The sequence below is a fragment of the Pseudorca crassidens genome, chromosome 5, assembly GCF_039906515.1.
Source record: "Pseudorca crassidens isolate mPseCra1 chromosome 5, mPseCra1.hap1, whole genome shotgun sequence".
Lineage (NCBI taxonomy): Eukaryota > Metazoa > Chordata > Mammalia > Artiodactyla > Delphinidae > Pseudorca > Pseudorca crassidens.
The window spans coordinates 52,600,139-52,621,683 of NC_090300.1; the positions used below are offsets into that span (position 1 = coordinate 52,600,139).

The 21,545-nt window shown below is 37.8% G+C and overlaps 1 protein-coding gene across 11 annotated transcripts in view; it reads right to left on the reverse strand.

Moving 5' to 3' along the window:
* Nucleotides 1-21,545, reverse strand: part of MECOM (MDS1 and EVI1 complex locus) — a 566,735-nt gene that overhangs the window by 51,984 nt on the left and 493,206 nt on the right. For 8 of the 11 annotated variants that reach the window (XM_067737977.1, XM_067737973.1, XM_067737972.1 and 5 more), the window contains one exon: nucleotides 8,284-8,418. In XM_067737977.1, the coding sequence (XP_067594078.1) occupies nucleotides 8,284-8,418 (135 nt within the window). Of the gene's footprint in view, nucleotides 1-8,283; nucleotides 8,419-11,075; nucleotides 11,210-11,316; nucleotides 12,049-21,545 lie in introns of those variants that run through there. The other 3 variants (XM_067737979.1, XM_067737980.1, XM_067737976.1) reach the window with 3 other exon arrangements.

Here is a 21,545-nt window from a genome sequence, read left to right on the forward strand (position 1 = left end):
GTGTCTCTCAGAATGCTCTGCTAGAAGGGAGAAGACAATCTCTCCCAATATAAGGTGAAAAATGAGAGGAATGGGGCCTTTTAGTATAAGAAAATAGGATTATACGAGAATTCCATTTTTTAAAAGTCATGATAAATATTTAAAAACTGTGTTAACTCCTTTAGAGTTTTCTATTTGGTAGCTAATACCAAATTCCAGAAACACAACATGTTATGAACATGACCTAACTCTCCATATATCGGAAACTTTTGAAAGTTGAGGTGGTCTTTTCATTTTATCATAGAAAAAATTTAATTTTTCCAATATCTTGCTGGACTCTTTTTAATTTTTCCAGAAAGCTTTATCTCTGTCCTTGTAAGTATGGATATTATATCTAAATCCCTGAATACTTTAATTTATAAGAATAAATATTATAGTAAATGGTTTAATAGATCTTTCTATATTCTTTTATTTTAAAATTTGCCAAAATATCACGCTAGTGAAATTTCTTAATATTTTTTTAAAAATTCTAAAGCACTCAGATATTTGAAGATAAAACTAGAAATCCCTCAAATTGTTCACTTTTACTACTGGTGAAATTCACAGTTTAAGGCATGAGTATATATTATGCATGTATATAGGAATTACTCTAAAAAATAATTATTATTCTTAATTTATTTTAATCAAACCTTGAAATGGTTCCAAATGTCAAAAGGATATCTGTTCAGTTAATATTCATAAGGCTAAGCTAAAGGTAAAAGGCAGTGGTGATGTGGATTTGATTTAGCAAATTTTAGACTGCCAAAATGTATATTTTCATACAACGTTATATATAAGTATACATGTGCTTGGATATATTATATATTTTATATGTGATTTATAAATGTGGCAAAGTATACATTTTAGGGACATTTTAAAATCTGTACAAGATATTAGTAATCTCATATTTTACATATTAATATAAATTAATATTTAATGGCATATGATTAATTCTATTATATATCATATAAGTTATATACAATTATATATTTTATAAATTGCATATTATATGTAATATATGTTATAGATAACTATTTATTATAGACAGTGGGAACCGAAATTAATCACACTTTATTAAATATTCATTTTCTTTTGTCATTTAAGCCCAAGAGGACAGCCACTAAAGAGAGTGTGGACAGTTAAAAGCATTCTGATAGCAAAGGTAATAGGCTATAAAAGACTTTCAGATTAATTCTGTTTTGTACTGTCACAGCCTGTGTTCAACCGATTCCTCCATCAAATTGATGATGCTACCATTTGTATTTATAGATGGCAATAATGTGGGTTCTTGTTTATTATCCTATAAAGTAGAAGAATCTAGAATCTGTCAGACCGGACTTGCTGTCTAGTTTGCTATGCTTGGATCGATTCAAAGTATTATGCTTGTATTACTGAGACAGAAGAAAAATTCAGTGCACAGAGGGAAAACAAGAAAGAAAGAAAACATCATTTACTTTTAAAAAGATGAATAAGGACTCATTGTTATGAATTCCCATTTATTTTTCCTGGTCAAGCACTGGAAGTTTTATTTATGCTTAATAGACTGCATTTGGCATGTCTGAAAATGGCAGAAGTGTGAATTATGAGTGACCTTCAACCTATTCAGGAAGTTGTAATAATTGAAATAATAGAGAAATGTACTCCCTGCAAAACCTGTACCGAGAGACAACTTTTTCAGACTATTGCCGTCTTTTCACTTTGAAGTAGACAGTTGATTTCTTCCTTCCCACCTCCCAACAATCGGCCTGAATGCTTTATTTTCTATAGCTTCATTCAATTTACCAGTCCGAAGGCTAGGAAAAGCTGAATGGAACTTTAATGTTTAGAGTGTGGATAGAAGGGGAGATAAGTGACCATTTGCATGTCTGAACAAAGTCAATATCTGATATGAACACATCTGTCAGTCTTGGTGCTGCAGAGGTAACATCAAGTCCACAGAGACAACGTGTGCATATGTGCTGGCTTTAGGAAACTTGCTCTGGACCCCTGATCTTTCCATAGCAACATGGGAAACCCCTACTCAGGAGGGCAAGAGTGACAAGTTTTTAACCTCTGAAAGAAGGACCCTATTACACATTCTAATCCTGTTTAGTAAGAGATAACTAAAAGTGTCTTCAGCAGGCAGAGAATGATGACAGAATGTAAAGATATTTGTCCAACAGAATGTAAGCATTATTGTGGCCAAGCTTCGCTAAAGCAAACCATCCTTAGTTTCCTTAGTTCCTCCAAAGACATAGTATCCCGAATTTGTCTTTAAGGTAACAGTCTAAAGACTATAAAATATCAACTGAGAAATGTCAGGTACTGTCTTGCTGTATCTGCTTCCAAAACAAAATTATATGTATCCACTGGCTATTTTCAGAACAAAACTACTAATGAAGGAGAAGTTCTGCCCCACACATTTTTATCTCTTCATTAAGAACATGAAGAGAAAGCCAAGTGTAATTTATTGGATGAAACAAAACAGAAAGGATTGACTGTTGACTCTAGTTTGCAAGAACAGGGCAAGTGATAAAGATACACATTATTATACCTGGAGCCTACAGGGTACCCAGCCTGGAAGCCTTGCAAGTTGTCCTGTTAATTAACCTCTAAGGATCTCTCTACAGACCCCACAAGAAATATTCATTAGACACCTGTCTTTAATGTGGCCATTTTGTCTGACTATATGAAAACTGATCATTCTGAACAGTTTCAGAATGCTTGGAAAGTCAGGAAGCTAAAGATCCTCTTTGGGTTTTTTACTAGACTGGAGGTGTTTCTTGTGTTCTTGACCAACATGTTTTCCTCCTTGACGACTGGCTTGTAATGAATTCTGACAACTATCTTTTTGGTACCATTCCAGAAATAGCTGGAGTCTGGTATGGTTGTGATGCTTTTAGATCTTCCTGAATGAAAAGTGTTGTGTACATGCAAATATTAATTACTTAGAATGTGCAGATCATCTTTTTTCAATTTACGTGGTTTGTGCGTCTTGGTAAAAATTCCTAGTCTGTGTAGTGCGATGGCAGGGTTGTGTGCTGGGCATAATTACATGAGGGAAACTTTTCTGTGGGGAGGGGATGCTATTTGTTTTATCATGTAAATATCAAATGACAGACTATGTCTGAGACAGTTTCATCTTCGGGTGAAGGAAGTAACTTATCAGCCAGACAGCATCCCCCCAAAGTCAGCTTAGGCACCGTTCACAAAGCCAGTCTCTGGGTATTGCCAGCTGGCATTCATCTTAAAACAGCAGAGCATAACTTTGGTATAAAAGTGGAACTTGACTTAAAAGCAAAGCAAAGAAAATGGCCAAAGCCAATAATAATTTTAACATCAAAAGAGGTCATAGAAAATGTGGACAGAAATCCTTGTAAAGGAAGAGCAAATTAACAAATTACCTGACAGTTGACGCAAACATGTTGAAAAAGTAGAGAGAGGCTAAGATATTACATTTTGCTTTTTTGCACAAATTGCATTAATTGAATGATGTAGGCATACATTTTTTTTTCAGTAAAAAGCCAAAGAAAATAACTTGATAACTGAGTCCATAATAAGCCTGCAATAATAATACTGTTATAGTGTCACAGCAGCCTGATAGCACCGCTGACGTGGACCCAGGGAGAGGGAAAGTGGGTGTGCCAGTTCAGCCATGATGGTCCTGGAAGCAGTTAAAACTTTATAAGGTAAAGCACAAACGAGAACAATGCCTGATCCAACTGAAAACACTGTAGAATCTTGCGGCTGTTCCTCAACGACAAGGGAGCTGGCAGAATCCTCTAAGTGAATTCTGACCTTGTATTCTCTGAAGGGCACTCCTTCTTCTAGATCTTATTTCTTCAAAATATACATCGGGCATTAGATAATCTCTTATCAACACATTTTGTTTTCTTCAGAGGGAACAGCAGACTTCTCTTAGTCTACTTACTAAATACCAGCTGTCAAGGGCCTGTTTAAAAATGAAAGGACTTATCACCTTGTGTAAATGACAAGATTAATAATGTCTTGGGTTTCTGAGAACTTTATTCCACTTGTAGACCATGTTAGGGCAGGCCAAGAGCTTGAATGAAATTGCGTTCCTTTCTGTGATGCACACCTATAAAATGTTACCCCAAATCACATGCCCAGATCTTTCTCATTACCATGAGTGGAAAGGTAGGTCTTGTGTAAGTCGAAAAAGTTCACTTACACGAATTGGGCTATAGTGACCTGTCTGATTACAACGAAAATGGTTTCACCATGAAGAAGTATTAGAGAAAAACTTGTGTCCAGAGAGCTATTTCGTAAGTACACTAAACTTGTGAACATATCCTAGATAAGAACTGGCCTGATGTGAGGTACCTAGGGGTCTGTGGGTCCACTTGCCTTTGATCTAGGTGAAGGGTACAGCAATGTGGAGGTCTGAGGAAACTCATCAAAGGATGGAGGGAAAGGTGGGAGCAGGGTGAGAGCAAATCTAATGCAACATGCTCCCTCCACCCATCAAAATGGGTGTAAAAGTAAGATATCTACAAGACAACGAAGAGAAGGACATCAAAATATCCAGATTTAAAAACAAACACTCAGTAAATCATCTAGGTGTCTGGCCCACTTGACGTTAAACACATGGGTGCTTCCAAATGTAATGAAATCTCTGGATAATTAATAAACCATTTTCATGCTTCCTCTACATATTCGGTCCTCTTGAGGACCCGTTCTGGAAAGAACTTTCATTATCCAATTCTCTGCTTTTCCTTCTGCTCTGATCTACCTCCCAGTGCCAGTTCTGGATCCTCAACCAGGCATAATTCAGACCATTAAAATGTAAAGATATTGACGCATTGTCTGTCTCAGTAAAAATGTCCAGCTAAAGCTCGTGCCGCAGCAGTATAGCTATGTAACACTGTACAAAAACTTTAAGGAATAAGGGGAAACATAATTAGGACTTCAAGGATAAAGAGCCTTGGGTGTTTTTAGTGGATCTACTATTTTATGACTGGAGTGTGACTTAATTTACTAGTGTCTTTGGCGTGGCCTTCTTTTACAAAGATAAATTACCGTAGTTAATACAATATTTTCGGGGGGGATAAGGATATCAGTCACAAGCTGCAGCTACTTAGAAATTATGGTTTAGCAAGTATGCCAGTGTCTTCAGAATTTCTATCTCCAAAAACATCACTGCAATAATTCTGAAAACATGCAATGAAAAAGACATCTAAAAACAATAAACTCGAGTCTTCTAGGCAGCACTGTCAAGAAAAAAGCTGCCACAAAGCTCACTCTGGCCTGAAAAAAAGAAATCTGCAATAAAATAACTTGCAGAATCTATTGGAAGATTTAAACTCTGAAAAATCCCCTCAGATAAAATGCTTGTAGAGAGGTATTAGGAAAATGTTCATTGAATAGCCTTTGCCTTTAGGATACAAAACAGATTGCACACTTTATCAGCTTTACCTGAAAATCTAAACCTAGGCTGTTTCTAAGTACCTCATCACCCCAAACAAATCAAATACAAGTTTTACCCAAGACAACGTGTTTTGACTGTCCCACTATGATCAAACTGTATTATCACGTTTAGCAGACACATTAATTCTCTTTTGTAGAACTCCTTCACATCATTATAAAACGGATCCAAATTGACTAAACTTGATCTTGAATATTAGAATTTTAAAAAATACATATCTTTGCAAAAGTAAACTATAATTTATACCCTCCGTTTTGTTTTAGGTCATCTTTTCCCTTCTTTGTTGGATGCCCTAATTATTACAATGACTAGCTTGCAGTTGAAAGATTCCCCTGAAATTCTTCATTTTTAAAGCCCAGGACTTCTTTAAAATTCATTTTATAAACTTGAGCTCTATCTAAGAATCAGAGCAAAGAGGAACACTTTTTACAGTTTTTTGTCGCGTGCTTAATTTGCTTTTGTGTGTGCAGGTGAGTTGATGTTGTTAATGTTTAATAATTACTCCTGATCCAGGGTGTCTCTTTATATCTGGATATTAAATAATATGTCACACAGTGGGAGCGTTCATTATGAGATGAGTTGTGCTTATTCACCATTTGGCAGCTCCTATATTCCTCACAGAAAACGGAGTGAAAAAATAGACCTAGAGAATCTCTTTAGTCAGCTCTTTTATCATTGTACCTAGTCCAACATTCACATTTCAAAGCTGCCTGGAATTGCTAGTCTTAATTGGCTTTTAGAAAAGATGCATACATGCTTATAGATGAGTGTGTTTACAATATATGCATACACGATTTTGATGTCTGCTCTCGTTTGTCTTGTCAACTGGGTTGAGTGTGATTGTATGCATATCTGTCTATCACACAAATCTGACTTTTACCTCTGACTTTCCTCTCATCGTTTATGGGTGAACTTACTTGACCATATAATGTCAATTTCACAACTATGTTATTTGATATGTACTCTCTTACCATCTTTGAGTTCTGCCAGCATAATACATAAGTTTAAAATGAGAACTTACAGAAATAATAGTGTATGTCTAATATTGGCCTTTTATGGTTTTCCTGATTAACTATTTTCCCTGATTCTTCAGTTAAAGTATGTAAACATGCTCTTCATTAAGATACAAAACCATCATATTTTCTTTCGAAAGCAATGCATTTTACAATGTGTACCTCAAAAGTAATCATGTGAAAATGATAAATGCCTACTCTAATAAGCAATCTAATTCATACTTAAGAACATCAAAAATAGTTTCCTTTTTTAATGAGATCACAATTCCCAAGGACAAGAGTATATTTATTAAAAAATATGAGACCCATAACTATTAAATGAAACAATGTATTGGCCACAAGTCTCATTCTTCAACCATCTTTTCACTGATCCTACAACAGTTTTATTTGTCTAAGGAAATAGCTCCTGTTGTCAGTAAATATGGATAGCAAATAATTGTTATGATATAATTACATTATTTCATCTTACAGCTGCCTTTTGAGGTCTTCCAGTTCCTTTTTTAGGAAGCATCACACGCACAATTCCCTCATTTACAACACCTATGTAATTCCCACACCTACATATAGTCAGTGCTCAGAAATGTTTGTTGTTGATGGTGACAGTAACTCATATGACGGACTTGGGGTATTTTCTGCTTACGATCAATAGCTAATTTAATAATGTTTTCCTTTGTCAATAATGTCTCTTGTTTTCTTACAACAAAGGGAAAAAACAGTTGATTGGTTTATTATTTTTGATATATGTTGAAGATTTTAAAATGATTCCCATTTAAACCTAATTTTATAATTTACTACCTCTTATACAGTTTAGTCAGTAAAAATTATCTAGTAGCTGGTAAAATGCCAAAGAATAATCTCATAACAATGATTGAAACAGAGTCTTAGACCATATGACGCTAGCATTACTTACCAACTTTCAAATGGAAACATCTAATTTAAACTTTTCTTTTTCTTGGTGGTGATTTTCATAGTAGATTTGCCAAGCAACCATTTTAATATGGTCTTTGAAACATATCTGATTTACACAACCATCGGTTTAAAAGAAATAAATGATGATAATATAACTATATTCTAACTCAACGATGTTTATAAAACAAAAATTAGCAGGTTGAAGTTCTTGTTGTTTTAAGTATTGTCATACTAAGTTACAAGATTCATAACCTCACTTTATTGGGTGCAAAATATGTTTCTTGATATTTTCATGATCTTGTTTCATAGTTATTGTTATTAAAGTTAACCTCACTGCATGAGCCTCCATAAAGCAATTTCCAGCAGTGATACTTTTAAACATTTCACATAAACAACAAAAAAAACTGTTATTTGATTAATCTAAAAGGGTTTCTCGTTTATAATTAGGCAAATCAAATGCATAATCAGACAAGTTCACACGTAGATCATACATATACCACTACCTATTATTTAAAATAAAATCTATATAATATTTCAAGTGTATCACTTCCAATTTCTGCAGAAATTCAATGTTCTTGATTAGTTCAGTACTTTCTATGAATGTCTCCTTATTACGATAGCAAAGGAAAAAAAAGGTAAAGAACAGCTACTAATAAGTAGTATTCAGGTTTTAAATCATTCAGTCATTCCCAGAAAACTAGAGCATTGATGAAGTTTACTAGCACAAAATGAAAAAACTACCCAAAAAAGAAGTACTGAAAATGACTTTATACTGCATCTTATATTTGGGCATTACCTTTCACCATATCGACAAACAGGCCACAAGGGTCTACTGAAGCTCACTGTTATTTTTATTCTTCAGGCTTCACTGATACTTTAGTGCTCTCCAAGAAAGACAAGAAAATCTTTACAACATACCTGATCATTTATCTGGCATGCAACGAGGTTGTGCTGATCATAACAGCCAGCGAACTTGATGTACTTGAGCCAGCTTCCTACATCTGGTTGACTAGCATCTATGCAGAACTTCACATTGCAAAACTCATCTAAGATCTAGAAGGAAGAAGACGAGAACAATCAATTTCCATTATCAGTTCATTCATTAGAATGGTTAATTGCTTGAAAATATTTTATTCAAATGTATGTTTCCTCCTTTGAATCCTTAAGAGAAAAAAAGTCAGACAGCATGCATATTAATAAAGAAGGAATAATAATAAGTTATCTTAGAAGTGGCAATGTACTGCCTTTAAAGGAACAAAGCAATTGTAAATTATTACAAAAAATGATTAGTTGGTTTTAAAAATGCTCGATTCCTTGTTATGAATGAATGAGTGCTATTGCCTTAATTTTATCCCATGTGATTTTTATGAAAAATAATATTGAACAGCATATATTAACATAATATTTCTAAACTATACAAGTCAATATTTTAGGTTCAGATAATCTTCCCTCGTAAGTGTATACTTTCACATTTTTTGCACTTTAAATTAGTGCAGTTTAAAAACTTTAATCCAAATATTGTCAAATTCCTTTTCAGTTTGCATTGCACTACCGTGAAACAAATCACACCCGTAATTGAAGAAGATAATAAGATTTGTCTCACTGATGCTTCCCACCAAACTAAAGAAAAACAAATGAAAATAAATAGTTGGTAAACACTTGTGCAAAATATGTCAACCTAAAGTTTTAGGTAACACATGCCAATGCACATTTCAATTTTATGTTTCATAAGTAAAATACCAAAACTGGCTTGTGAACAAGTAAAAAATATGTAAGAATATTGACATAAATTGCCATCATTATATACGGTTGTGTATGTTAGTGTTGTTATTTTTCATGAGATTTTATGTTTGGCCTATGCTAAATATTAATCACTACTCAGGATACCTATTAAACAAAAATTAAGATGGGAAGTGTCCATTTTTAAGGTCTTGTCTACCGAAAGGAGGCTATTCGGATTCAATAGTAGCAATAATGTTTTATACATCAATATTAAAAGCTGCATAGTTGTTCATCTGATGGTAAATAACTAGAAAGTCTGGTAATGTTAATGTCAATCAGTTAGTGCAAACTTGAGGAAGTTTCCTATCAAAGACTAAACAATATAGTCTAGAACATTAATTGATGAATTAAATAACCCCCTCCCCGCCCCCCCCCCAGAACTCTGCTGTATCTATACCTATAAAAGTTAAAACTAAACACTCGGGTGCATAGACCAAAAGCAATTTTGCACAGAATTCAGGTAATCACCCAGTTGCAGATCCAAGTCATTAACTCACCACAAACTTCAAGAAGCAGCCCAGGACTCTGAGGGCTCTAGTCAAGAGGCATTATGCATAAGCCTTTGGCCATGAGGCAATTAAAGGGCAATAAGTAGTCCCACAATTTTAAAAAGAAAAATTGAAACATAAGATAGGAATAATAAGTGACACACACCACACACACACACACACACACATACACAATCAAGTCTTTTTCAAGGAGGCCTCTTCGCACCACCACCAACAAAAAGTCTATGTTAAATACCCTCTCTAGTGAGAAGAACAGATTTTAACAATTTCTCATTTATAAAATTACAAACTTTAAGTTGTTTTCTTCAACTTTCAATGCTGAGCAGCTTAAATGGCAACTTGAGATTACCCCCCTCCTCACATGTCTGGAAACATAAATAACATCTGCAATACACACTTTAAAACAGTAAAAGGTTGGGATCGTTGTTTTATTTTTTAGTTTGTCTGATTTCTGGTTGATATTTGCTGTTTGTTTTCTTGACTAGCCCCCCTCCCCCCCAAAAAAAGGTAGTTCTACTAACACACTAGAGAAATATTTAATGAAGGAAACAGGGTGAAGGCAGTGAAATGCAACACCAATTCCATTTCATATTTGCAGAAAGACATGGGAAACTTATTAATTTCAAAGTCAAAAATCATTTACCCCCTTAGCTTTCTAGCATTCCCTTTTTGCGAGGGTTAAGTACTGCATATGCACATAAAAATTCTAGGTGTAAGTTTACTCCGTGTTAACATTATTGCCATTGCCACTGTCAACAGTGAAATTAATTTAAAAACAGGTTCATTTCCAAAGAATGTCTTTTTACATACATGTAATATGATTATTCAAATATTTCACCAAAGTATTAACTTTCTTACTCTCCGTATTCTTGCCCCAAGACAAAAGCTTAACTTTCTCCAGAAACCTTTCCCCCCTGGGTGAATTATTCGCTTCTGATTTGCTAACACAACAGCATTTGTCTCCCAAATGTCTTAATCGTCTCGGAAATCTCGAATAAAATAAAGTAACAACACATCTTCTGTCATTTCATCGAACACACTCCTGTGTTTTTAAAAGCTGTCAAGTTCCAAAGATAGTTAAAAAAAAAAAAATTCCCTTTAGGTGGACTTTAGAGAAAGGCCCTTTCAAAAATCCAACAGCGAAAGGAAAAAAAAAAAAAAAAATCCCCACAATCTAGCCAAAGGGTCCGAATGTGACTTTCTCGCGAAGCAGCACACGATGTTGGACAGCAAAGCAGTTACTTGGCAAGGTGGAACTCGGCCGAAAGCGGCTCCAAAGTCGCGTGGCCGGTGCCAGGAATTCAGATTTTGGCAACCCCACCTTCTCAGTCCCTGATACCGACGGACAGACACACGGAGGGAGGGGAAGGAGGAGAAGAGCGCGAGGAAAGGAGGCCGACAGCCGGGAGAGAGACCCACCGAAGGCCGGACGACCCACCCCGGAGACGCGTCCAGACCACACCGTTGCACAGGAGGAACAAGGAAATCGCCAGTCCCGGCAACGTAGATAAGCACAGGGCTCCGCGAGACTGCGGGCAAGTAGGAAAAGAAGGCTGGGGGGCGGGGGGCGCCCCGGAGAAGGGGTGCCAAGGCAGGAAACTGTCCCAAGTAACAAACTGCACATCGCCAGGACTTCTTTTTTTAAAGTGAGTTCTCTTACCTTAAGATTTCTATGGCCTCAACTCAGCAATAAAAGGCAATCACAGAAGAATTAAAACAAACAAAATAAAATAATCAGCCGCCCCCAGGTTTCCTGCACGAAAATCCTTTCATACGATCCCGAGCCACATTTCGAGATGTTTTTTTAAAAAAAAAGCCTCGCGTCTCGATTTCCGAATGGTCTCTGATAACTTTGTCCGTCTCTAGGATCTGCTCGCCAGGACCACGCGTTTCAGATTTATTGTCCGCCAACAGTGTATTTTTAAGACCAGAAATGAAGTCTCCTCTCGTCTGGGTGACCCGAGTTTGGTGTGTTTTGGCTTTTTTCCCCCTTCCTAAATGAGTTCCGAGCTATTCCTTCTGGTTCACATCACCTCCCTCTTTTCTCACTTTCTCTTGCTCTTATCAGCCCGATGTGTAATGAAAGTTATCTGAAACCCACTAAAACTTCTTCCACTTCTCTCTCCCAGTTCCAAGGTGGTGGTGGTGGTGCGGGGGGGGAGATACAAGCAGGAGGAGGAGAGTTTGAAAAGGTGGGGGGCCTGGGGAGGCGAGGGGAGCTCTAGCCCCCTTTCTGATCCTCCGCTGCGCCTTCCCCGGTCCTAGACCCTCACGGGATCGTCCCCTTTCGCAACTCGTAGCTCAGCCGCTGGGTTTCTATTTCATGAACTGTCTCTTTAAAGAGGATCTGCTCGGCCATCCAGAAAGAACCCGGGGCGAGGGAGAAAGGGAGCTATCTCCCGCCGCCCAGAGTGATCGGAAGCCAGACAGGCTCCTCTTTCAGTAAATTTTTAAAGTGACAGCAGCCTCCTCTGGCGAGAGAGGTCACAAAAAGGTCGCCAAGACTCAGTCCTATAGGGACAGACTGATTACGGATGCACCATCCCCCTTAAACATGTAGATTTCTCTGGGTAAACAACCAATGGGGAGATCTCGCCAGGCAGGATTTCTTTCCCCAGGGAAATATCCTCTGTTTCGGTGTCCTGAAAGCACAAGTGTGTGTATGTGTGTGTGTGTGTGTGTGTGTGTGTGTGTTGGGGGATGGGAGTAATGGGGTGGAGAAGGGCTTTCGGGGTGTGAGGGTGTGTGCACGAGGCTGGGGGTGAGGCGCTGGAGGGGGCGAGGAGGAGGTTTAGGGTGAAGAGACGCTGGCTCACGCTAACCATAATTACTTTAGAAATGCTCCGAAAACAGTAGCCTAAAAAGTTGAAAAGGACATTCCAGTTTTCTGTTAAGTATTTATTATTATTATTGAAATTCGTACTTTGATTTTTCCCTCCATTATCATAGTTAGGTCAGCAGAAGAGCATGCTACTTTTTAAATCATATTTTTCTTAGAAGGAATTTAAAAATCTGAAACATTATTTGCATATAACCTGCCCAAATAGCGTATTAGGGGCTTAGAGAGGTAGACGATTGTCTGGTGAGTTTTTGCTATATTCTCTGATACATTAACTAAAACATCATGTATGCCCCAAAGTGGAACTGATAACTCAGATTATTTTTTAACTTTTAACATCATTAAGTGTTGTTTTGGGGGAATCAGTACTATATGGTGATTAATAATTTTCTAATATATATGGTCAGCTTTTATCAACACATTCCAGAAACAACATTGGAATAAAGAATATAGGGAATGCGTGGCAAAATAAAAGTGTCTACGGATTTACTCCAGCCAAGCTTGGAAATTTTAGTAATATCCATCGGTTAAATGGAAATGAACGCTTTTTATCACAAAACTCCATTCATAAAAACAAATGGACAAAATCCAACTTCTCAGCTCAACAATGGAAAGTTAAGCAAAGTAAGCGAATCAAGGGACACTTGAGGGGGAGGGGTGAAGAGAGACGGGATGGAAAGCGCGTCTATGTTAAACTTCATCTGCAAACGGAGACGGTACAAGTCCCTTTTTGTTTTCTCCAAGTGCAAATAGACGTGTAAATCTAGTAGATCTGTATTTCCCCAAAATGCTGATTTAAAAACAAAAATAGTAACAAAAGGGAGGGATGGGGGGGAAGAAAATGACAAGAGGTGGTGACTAATTCGTTTTGGTGGCCTGTTATCTGTGACATTGAACTGTTATTTCAGATAATGGCCATTGTTTGCGGGAAAATCGCACAGCAATGGTAGGTAGGACAGGAAAAATCCTTTGTAAATAACCTAAAACCCGGCCAGATATTCCCATAGAGTTCGGCGCTTGAGAACCTTTAACAGCTCCGGGTTTGCTGCTGCCATTGATTTCCTGCCCTTCCTCAACTTGCCCATTGTAGGAGCTCCCCCAACGCTTTTTTTTTTTTTTTTTAATTTAGCCATAAATTAGACCGGCTCGAGCTATGAGCTGTTCTATTTTCTTCCTGTCAGGATGAGGGATTTGTTTTATGATGCATTGTGTGTTAAATACAAGTAATCTGGGGAACCGATTGCTCCAGACAGTGCGGCCTGATCAGGGGGTCTGAGAGCTCAACGCCCCAATTCCCCGCCCTAGTCTCTGGCCCCCACCTCCTTGCCCTTTACAAAGCTGCTCTGAAAAGGAGGAAACGTCGGTGGATAAACAAAAGTTCGTATGGAATCAGTGGCAGGTCCTGGCTAAATTAGGAATCGTGGAAAGGGCCTCGGAGTTTTTTCCCTTATATTGGGTTCGGGTGGGGGAGGCGGGGCGACTTTCAAGGTCTGGGCACTTGCAGGTGCGTCAGGAGGCCGGTAGATGGCGTTGCGCCCCGAATTAAGTAGCGGCGCTGGCGGCTCCAGCCACCCAGGTGAACCCGCTGCCGCCCGCCGGGTGCCGGCAGCCGAGCTCTGCCCTCCGCCTCCCGCGCCATCCTGCGCCTTCCGGAGCCTCAAGACCGGATGGGTGCACCCTGCAGTACAGACCCGCAGACACGGACCTGAGCTAAGGCTATTGCTACGCATGAAATTCTCTTCCTCAGATAGAGCCAAAAGAGTTAACACTTTCTAAGTCCTTGGAAGATTGATCTAGAGAGATAGGGGATTATTTAGCCTTATCATTATTATTTTATTAATGTCATCATCCTCAGTCTGGTTCTCCACTGAATAACTTGTGAGAAAGACTAAAGGACCTCGGCAAACATCAGATCTCAGTATTTCTTCTCTCTCTCTCTCCTCTCCCTCTCGTTCCCCCACCCCCGCCCCCGCCCCTCTTTGACTCTACTGTGATAACTTCACGGACCTCGCTTTTTCCTGACGACGCAACTTGAAGTTTAAAAATGGGGTCCTGTAATCCCAGAGTAGCTAGAAGGGCCTTGATTCTCATGAAAGGAGCCTCTGGCTATTTCAATAATAACCCTTTAGGACAAGACCCTAACCTGCCTCCCCTGATCAAAAGTGACACGAAAGAGGAGCCGGAGGGCTGGAGGAAAAGGTTTTTGCAGTGGGGGGCTTGCTTTGCTCCCCGGTTAACTGGCTCAACATCAGGAGGTTTCTAAAACAATAAACAAATACAAGGAGACAAATACCACCACCAATTCCCTTTATTCCTTGGGATTTCTGGTGAAATCTGTTTACAGTAGTTCCCAGTTACAAATTAGTCTGCAAAAGCTGCTGTCTGCTCAGCAGTAATCAGTAACATGCGTGTTCTGCAGTGTTTAGCGCTGCCCTTGAAATGGGCTATTAAAAATAATGGTTTTACTATAATCTCAAACCAGCTTTAATTTGCAAACATGTATCAGCACAGATGATCTAAGTATTAAGGGAACGGAACAGGAGAACGTACAACAACAAATGTACAGTTGAAAAGCAGAACACAGAGTGATTTGGTGGCAATGTTTTTTAAAAAGAATCATACTTTAAAAACATTTTTCCAGAAGGAATGATTGTTTTTTCTGCCCTGTTCTGTTAATTGTTGTTTACCAGGAAAAAGGCATTGGAAAATACGAGGTTTGAGTGTGACTTGATAGATTTTCTGGGAGCTGTAAAGATCCCCCTTTGGCTGATGGCAGGGCTGGGGTGGGAGAGGTTAATGTGTTTTCTTCCTGGTCTGAAAAGGGCATAAACCCTCCTCAGGCCCCTTCCTTCCTCCCCCATCTGCGTGGATTGCAGAATCTTTAAAGGGCTCAAAGATTTCCAATAAGGCCACTGGCTCTGCCTTCATTGTGTAACTGTTTATTTAAAATAAGTCAATATATTAGTTAAAGCAGTAAGAAGTTAGTACTCCAGTATTCAAGTGATTCCCACAAGACTGTAAGCTGATGCCTCTTTTAAGCCTTAAACTTCATGGTTGTCCCAGAAGTAAAAGTTCTGCTAATGGAGACCCTATGGGCATGGTACATTCCAGCACATCATTAAAGGAAAGAAAAGCAGTCCAGCCAAAGCCAGATGAAATGACTGCACTGTCCACTTTTAATAGGCTTCCTGTGGACAAACAACCCTGTAACACTCTACAGAGGACAATATTTAAAAACAAGACAACTTGCTGGCAGTTTTCAATACCATAAAGTTAATAAAGTATGTTCCCATTCACCCTGACATTATGTTTTTAGTTTATAGAGGAAGGCACTTTATAACCTCAGCCTAAGTAGAGTTCCCTTAATTCTGTAGATTTGGGTTTCTTGAGGACGCTAAATATACACTGAGCTCCAAGCCTGACATTTTTGTTTTAACACTGTTTTGTTTTGGGGGGTTTTTTGGGTTTTTGGTGGGGTTTTTTTAATTTGTTTCTTTTGTTTTTTTGTAGCTTTTCAAGAACATACAAGTGCATTTTTCCATTGCTCAAGTTCAGTTTCATTCACAGAGATCCTGTTAAATCCTGTTGCACACAGCTCACGTCAAGAAGCATGAAATAATCTGAGAAATTGACATTTGGCTGAATAACTGCTTGCTAATTAAATTAGCTTCATGTATGGATATTGATGTGTGTTTAAAAAGAAAATCAATGCTTCCTTTTCCACATCAGAATCGGATTTTGTAAAATCTTACCTAACTTAACTGATACAAAGCTAAGAAAAAAATATAAGTACATCTTTAGGACTCAAGAGATTTCCCACTGATTCGCATATAAATATTTCTCCCAATACAGAAACTCCAATTTGTCTCTCCTCTTTCCTTCCCTCCAAATTCTTGACCACCTACAATTCCTTCTGTCAAATCTTTTTACTTAATAGGTAAGGCTTGTAATGAAGAATCACATTTAGGCAAGATAAACTAGATTGGGAAGCCACGGAATCAAAGGTAATATTTTGTTTAATTTTAATTTATATGTTTTAGTCAGGGGAGTATTCCACAAGCTTGGCTCCCTAAACTTAAAGATGAATCGTGTCATGTTGGGTAGGTAGACCTAGCAAAAAAAACGGTCGCGCACAATAAGAGTTTACAAATAAAAAGTGCTCTGGGTGTCCGGTCACCAACGTACATTATCCACTGCTCAGGAGAGATATTTCTGGTCTCTTTTGATGGACTTTGTCTTTTTTTTTTTTTTTTTAACTCTATGGGGGTAGGGGAACTGTTAAAAAAAAAAAAAAGAAAGAAAGAAAGAAAGAAAGAAAGAAAGAAAGAAAGAAAGAAAGAAAGAAAGAAAGAAAAGAGGAAATTAAAGGTAAAAAAAAACGTAAATAAAAAATTTCCCTTGGTCTGGAAATGGGCCCGACTGAAAGCATGTTAATCTCCACCTCAGTAATTTGGTTCTCCAGGAGAAGACAGAAGCCCTGCTGCTGTGCCCTGCACTTCATAAATCACATCTTTATGTGGACAAGGTCAGGGCACCTAACAGCTCAGACATGGGCCTTCGCAGTGGCTCGAGGATTCAGGCATGTTTACTCTCCCGCCTGGCTCTCCGAGGAGTAGTCCAGCACGCTTCTAATTACTTTTGATTATTTTCATTTGCTGGGGTCAGTCTGGCTTGCCAGGACTGCTGGAGGGTTGATTTCCTACAAATCTTGATGTCTTTGTAGGACAGCCTTGTGTGCGTTCGGAATTAGCACCCCGTTATTGTCCCTCCAGCATGGGATCCCTCCTAACAGATACTGTGATAGAAAAGTTTCCCTAGTGAATCATTACCTACTTCCCTTTTTATTAATTAACTACGCGAACATAATCGCCTATCTGATCTTTTTTAAAAAATGCAGATGACTCTCTTAACAGATGAGTATTTTATAGTATATTTGCCCAGAATAAACGTGATCCTTTTTTTTTTTTGCTTCGACTTTAAATATATTTAGTAATGATAGCAGCTCTTTGGAAACTAAGATGAAATACTTTGTTGAGACAACAGCTCTAGTGAATAAATTATTATACTCAAAGATTTATTTCCAAAGCTCCAATTAAGGCTGCCATATTTAAAATATTTCTTGTTGGGCTATTTTGATGTATTTCAGTCCTAAGCCATTATGCTGAGTGGTTATTTTGTGGCTAAAGCACCACAACAAAACAAATTTATACCAAGTTTAAATGAATACACTGTGATAAAATAAAAACTTTAATAAAATATGTCGTAGTAAAATTTGGTAGAGAAAAAGAGTCAAAATATCATTATTTTTCTCTTCCTTATCCCTCAAAAGTATAGATGTTTAATACGATGATGCATATGCCTTAAAAGATACATTCAAGAAAAAAGTGATGAGGAAATAAATATCCACAAAACTGAGATAAATATTCATAAAAAAACACATAACACATCAACCTGGTTGTTCAGACAGTAAGCATTTTCAGATCACTGAACAAAAATTACTATAATCTTTTTTATTTTATAAAAGATAACTTGGATCTCGATTATAAGTTGTCCCAAAAAGCCAAATCTCTCATTCTTCCTAACTTTAGATCAAAGAATTAAGGTCCTAAATTAAGGCTTTAGGAATTAACCTCAACTGCTAGGAATTAATTTTTTATTATTTTATCAATTTAAATTAAGTTTTTCAAGACAGCATTTAGCACATTATGTAATAAATCCAGTCAGCTTCTTTCCTGAGGCTTTAGGAACACCATTTCAGACTGCTTTCAGACGTGTAATCTTGTGGAAGAAGTGAGTTGGAAGACCTTTCTCTGCTCCCATCTCTTCTCCTACCTGTTTGCCTTTGGGTAAGTCACTTAACCTTTGAGTCGCTTTCTATGAAAGTTTCACAATATCAGCCTAATAGGAGTGTTGGGAAAATAAATTGGGTAATATGAGTGTGAACTGCTCTGAGTTCGTGGGAACAGGTCAAAACACCAAGTTTCACAGTTTTTGTGTTTGTGTAATGGGTTAGACTAGACTTACATACACACACAATGAGGAAGATAGTCTGGTTTGTACTTTAGGGAACAGCAAAGTATAAGTATTTTTCTATCCTCTTTCTTCCATTCCAGTGTCAGTTGCCCTAATCCTTACCCTGACCTATGGAAGAGAAGAATTTTAAGAAAAATGTTTTTTTTCTCTCAAGCTGTGCTATCCCCGAAGATGTCCGTCTTTGCCTGGCTTGCAGCTGAGTTTGCTCTGTCCCACCCACTGTGTTCTCTGCCAATCAGTAAGTGGGAGAATTCTGAGACAGAGGTGAAATACCACTGAGATCCAAGAGCCCTAAAAACCGGGGTAGGAGGCCATGTACACACACACACACACACACACACACACACACACACACACACACATCCAGACTAGTTTTCGGTCAATATTCATTATCAAGGTCCAGAAATGTATTCTCTGCAACGTCCTCTGGTGGACTTTAAGTGTCAGTACGGTAGGAATTGGGTTTCTCTCATTTGCCTCTATTGCCCAGATCCTAACATAACGTCAGACATGGAATAGGTATTCAGTGGGGGTTTGTTGAAAAAAATGTATTGGGTCCTTCCTTGATTTTCATTCCTATGTAGTTTGGATGCTTAGCTTGGATGCTTGTTACCTCTAGTCTGAATTATCACAATGACTTCCTATTCTGACCATCACTCACCCACCCACTAGTTTATGCTCAACACTGTTCATCTTCCCAAGCATCAGCCATTGTTACTCACTCCCCTGGTCAAAATTCTTCAGTGGGTTCCAGTTGCCTAACAATTCAGTATAAACTCATTGTATTTTTTGAAAATGAAATGAGGTAATGTATGTAAATTACTTAGACTCATGCATGACACCTAGCATATGGTCAATGAAAAAATAGCTATTATTATTATTGGTATTGCTAATATAATTATAATTTTAATCATTATTGTTCCTCAGCCTATAATTTATTTTGCCTTCATTATCTTGGATGAAATCTTATCTACCCTTCAAAGCCACCTCTTTTTCTATGACCACTGGTCCCTAACTACCAGGTTTGACCTTTTCATCTTTTATCCCAAATCATCTCCTGGTTGATAGTCAGTTCTACCTTAAGTTACAGTTGTATCTGTAATGCTCTTCAGTATGCATTATTAAAATTGTCAGTGGTCCTCCTTAAAGGGTGGTTGTAAAATTCTTAAGGATGGAATCAAGTTTGATTCATATTCACATCTTGGATAGCATCTTTTCAGAATAGGCTAAACTACCTTTGAACTGCACTGCAAGAATCAATTAATTATGGCCAACTGTATCAGGAATTGTTATATTTAAAATCTAAGGAAACTGGACTATTTACCACTGTTCCCCCATGGGAATCAATCGATGCACTGGTAATTCTCTTTTAGGGAATCTAGAGATAGAAATTTCTACCACTGCTGCTTCCCAGGAGTAGCACTTTATTGCTCCCCACATGCACCCATACTTGTGTTTCTATACCAACTATCTGAGTTGGCCCTTTACCTGGGTACCAACCCAGGACAATATCTGGGATGCCTCCCTTTTCCTTATCCTCAGTGAGCAGTCATTGGCTATTACATTGTTTCTTTAGGGCCCTCACCTTCCCACTGGCACTGGCCTGATGCAGGCCCTTGTCATTTTAGGCCTGAATCCTGTGGCATCTTTACACGAAAAATTAGTCTTCCTGAGTAACAAAGTTATGACAATGTTTTGCTTTACTTGAAAACAAAAGCTAAAGAAGAAAAACCACACTAATAAAAACCCTTATTGTTCCTAATTTTCTAGAAAATAAAGCTCCTAATTCAAAATGCAATCTTCTCTATAAGTGGATGTCAAATTTATCTTTCCAGGCCCATGGTCTGATTCTTCCCTCTAAACAAATCTAAGTTCTGGTTAACTAGGGAGATGAGTAGGAGCTCTCGGCCCTTTAACTGTGTTCATGCAGGCCCTTTGCTTTACTTATCTCTGATACTCAGAGCATTCAGGAGATGAAACAAAAGCTCAAGGAGGAGAAGTCAGAGTTCTATCTATCAAGCTCATACACAGCCCTCCAGGCTCCTTTCCTTGAAATTCTTACAGTGCTCATTATTAAAAACATTCACTTGTCAGTCATCATAGTTAGGGTCAGTTGGGATATTTCTGTCATCTGCTGATCTACCTATAATTTGTTTGATGGCAAGAAATGCACTTTACACCGGCATTTTCTCATCAGTGACTTGTTACCAAGTATTCTCTGAAAATGTGTTCCGTGGTCAAATGAGGTAAAGATAAGCTCCATCTTGGAGCTTCACAATAAACATTAATGTGGTAAATACTCTAAGGCTCTAGAAGTCTAAGAAGTCCTTCAGTGGAGAAACCTATTTTGGCTTGTTTAATAGAGCATCAATAAAGATAGTTAAACATGTATGAAAGCCCCTTTCCCCTTCCACTGAACACCTAAGGGGAACAATTTTTGGAAATTAAGCTTTTCATTATGTTGCATCTGTTTCAGCAAAGCTGATACTAGTAAAAACTGCTGAGTATTCCCCAAATATTTTTCTATTAATTGACTGTTTTCACTCTTAACCAAAAATGTTACTAAAAAATAGTGCTGGATAAAGAGAGACAAAACCAAGCCTCAGCTTTTCATTCAGCTTGAAAGCATTTGGAAGGTCTATCAAACTCACACAGAAAGGAGGTTATCAGTAAACTCTCTCCAACTGATCCTTTGCCTGTGAACTGTTGTAATTTTACTTGAGCATCTGGTATGAGAACCTTCCAAAGAAATGTGTATAATTTCCTTTCAAAATCAACCCACACCTTCCTATCCTCTTCCATTATAAGCCCTTCTAAAGCATAGATTTTACCATGGGCCTATTTACACACCATGTTTTATATTATTTAGGCTCTTCTTAATAAGATTTGGCATTATCTAGATATATATTTCCCCAGGAGAAAGAAAAGCAGTCATTTAATCTTAGTCTACCAAAGCCTGAATTAAACATTTAAGAATTAAACTGGCCTTTTCTCCAGTTTTTGATATTGGATTCCTG